The 3,010-nt window shown below is 49.0% G+C and overlaps 1 protein-coding gene across 1 annotated transcript in view; it reads right to left on the reverse strand.

Moving 5' to 3' along the window:
* Window positions 1–857: 857 nt before the first annotated feature.
* The window catches only part of LOC103802249 (GDNF family receptor alpha-4), a 15,590-nt gene continuing 13,437 nt past the window's right edge, over window positions 858–3,010 (reverse strand). The window contains exon 7 of the mRNA XM_009074703.1: window positions 858–1,004. Within this exon, the coding sequence (XP_009072951.1) occupies window positions 858–1,004 (147 nt within the window). The remainder of the gene's footprint in view (window positions 1,005–3,010) is intronic.

Below are 3,010 nucleotides of genomic sequence, written 5' to 3' on the forward strand. Positions count from 1 at the left end.
ACATTGACCTCTGGTTGGTTGAATGTGACAAAAAAATACCTACCCCAAACACTTTACAGGACCAGTGGATAGAGATGCTTGGGTTGGGACACCAAAAACCAGCCCTAAACAAAATACAACACACGTGTTTCTCCCTGAACACCATCAATACATGACACGTTTCCCTAAAAAGGAGGGCCCAAAGGTAGGTGACAGCTGGGAGATACATGCTGGTTGCACGCTGGACATGGTTTTAGGAGGGTGGGTAATCCCTACCAGCCGGTTCATAATGTGGGTACTTGCTCCAGTGAACAAAACCAAACATCTTCTCACCAGTGCTCTGTTTTCTTCAGTCTGAATGAACCAGCTGAGTTGTCCTTCAGGTCCTGAGCAATCCTGGAGACTGTCTGAACTCCACATCACTTGACACATCCTGTCAAGAAACCCCAGCATGAGTCCAGGCTTCAGGAAACCTCCTGACAGCTCATCCATCCATCCAAAGTCTTTCCCCTTTGGCTGGGGCAGGCGAAAGCATTTCCTTTGCAACTCTCATTTCTTGACTCATCTCTCCCCTTCTTTTCCAAGAGAATTGTCCGTGAATCTGACTCATTCCACAGAGAGCTGGAGAGACAACAACCAAGCTGTGGGGTAGAAAGGTGGCCAGGACCAAGAATGAGCTGGTTGTTGATGATGTTGATTGTATAAAATCAAATAAATTGGCAGAAGGCTGAGGAGGAGGAAGGGATGACCACATGCTCACCTCTCCTTCCAATCTCCTCCCTCTTCCCTGCCCTCCTCCCAGAAAAGTTACTGGTCTGGTTGTTTTGTAAAGAAACCAACACAAAGAGAGTCTCTGTCTGGCATACGCCTGTCCTGCTTCACATGGCGGAGAGGCTCAGCACAGAAAGAGTGAGGAGAAGCCACATCTGCAGCAGAGAGGCTGCCCAGGGGGATGGAGCTGCTGGGCTGGAGGTCCCTGAGGACAGACGAGTGGAGCCACGCAGGAGCCTCTCCTCCCCGGCCACCTGCAAGAGAGAGGAGGCAGCATGGGGTGAGAGGCATGGCTGATCACAGAATCATAGAATGGTTTCAGTTGGAAGGGACCTTGAAGATCATCTAGTTCCGACCCCCTGTCACGGGCAGGGACACTTTCCACTAGACCAGGTTGCTCCAAGCCCCATCCGACCTGGTCTTGAGCACTTCCAGGAGAAGCCATAGCTTCCCTAGACAACCTGTGCCAGTGCCTCATCACCCTCACAGGGAACAATTCCTTCCCAATATGCCACCTAATCCTGCCCTCTGGCAGTATGAAGTTATTTCTCATTTTCCTGTCACTCCAGGTCCTTGTAGTCTCTCTCTCTTCTTTCTGCTCCCTTCAGGCACTGGAAGGCTGCAATTAGTTCACCCCAAAGCCTTCTCTTTTCCAGCTGAACAATCCCAATTCTTTCAGCCTTTCCTCATAGGAGAGGTGCTCCATCCCTCTAATCAGCTTGGTGGCCTCCTTGGGCCCTCTGGGGATCTAGGGCTTGGGGACTGTGCAGCCCCAAGTGTGTGCATGTGCAGAGAGGCCAGGGAAAGTCTCAGCACCCAAACTCTAGTCTGGAGGTCAGCTCAGGTCTTTAGGAGACAGTGGTGAAGGTGGTGGTACAGCAGGGTCACCTCCTGGGCACAGCACTAATTTGGACACTGGTTGCAGGTGTCTTTGTGTGAGTTGGGTACCTGGGAGCCCATTGGGGTCAATGGAAATCCAAGCAGCTTATGGAGCCACTGCTGGCCAATGGCTTAACCTGGTAGCCTCAAAGGTAGAGATGTCCCATGGGTGTCAAATACACCTCCATGGGAGTGATCAACATTTCACCAACTTTGCTCCTCAGGTTCAGGAACACCAATCTCATTAAACATTCAACAGGATCTGGGTTTGAAGTTGAGTCCAAAGCAAAAACCCAACTCCCTGGTTTTCTCCTGCAGTGACAGCAAGGACTGTGCTCCAGCAGTACTCACACCTCAGCAGAGAATGTGTTGCTGCCACATGGAGGTTGGTGATGTGGTAGGGTCATCCCTCACTGCAGTTGCTTTTTCCAGCTTCTCACTGCTGGGGGGAATAATATTCTGGCCACAGATGAGGGAGGTTGACAGCTTCTCCATCACTTCCAGGATAAAGTTCTCAGGGCAAGCTCTGGACCTCAGGCCACTGCTTGGACTTCTCTGAGGTCTGGGGAGCACCAGCTAGAAGGAAATCCTCCAGATTTCCTGTGTGCAAAGTTTCTGGCTTGATGAAGATATCCCTGTGCTCTGCATGGCCACCAGTGCCCTGGAAAGGAGTGAGGGAAACTGAGGCACTTTTCTCCATCTCCCAACCTGCTGCTCTGTGAAATCAGAGTGTAGGAAGGAGAATCAAAAGTCTTCCCAGCAAAAGAAACATCAAAAAGGCTTCAAATAACCCATGTTTGGAAGCTCTCTGAAGGTATCAGCCAGCCCAGTGCAAAGCCCATGCTTGGTCCTTGGAGTCTAGTTAAACCTGACAGCTTGTGTTACCTGAATGTTCAGCAAATCAGGGACACTGTTAATTATTCAGTAGTAAAATAATTCAATCTGAAAATTACTCTGGTGGGTGGCAAGTCAAGGTCATTTCCTTGTATTTAAAAATAAAATATTTAGTGCCTACCACTGCCATCAGCAGTTAATGAATCTGTTATTTGTTTTAAAATAACTTCTGTATAATATCATTTTGCTAGTAACAATTTGCTGAGGAGTGGAACCTTTTCTGTGATATTTCCCAATGCTTAGCAAACTTTAGTTAAGCCTCTACATTATGATCTCCAGGATCCTCATCAAACAAGGGGGGAATCTGTATCCTAGGAAGCTGAAATGCTTGTCTGGAGCTGTGTGGCTGCACTGTAGGAGGATGAGGAGCCAAACTAGTGGTCTTGGATTCCCTTCTACACTCCTGAAAAGCCTATGGTTTTCCCAGTACTTCCTACAGAACCATAACTCTCTGTAATGCCGAGGGAAGGGAAGGGAAGGGAAGGGA

This window comes from Acanthisitta chloris, unplaced genomic scaffold, assembly GCF_000695815.1.
Source record: "Acanthisitta chloris isolate BGI_N310 unplaced genomic scaffold, ASM69581v1 scaffold1055, whole genome shotgun sequence".
NCBI lineage: Eukaryota > Metazoa > Chordata > Aves > Passeriformes > Acanthisittidae > Acanthisitta > Acanthisitta chloris.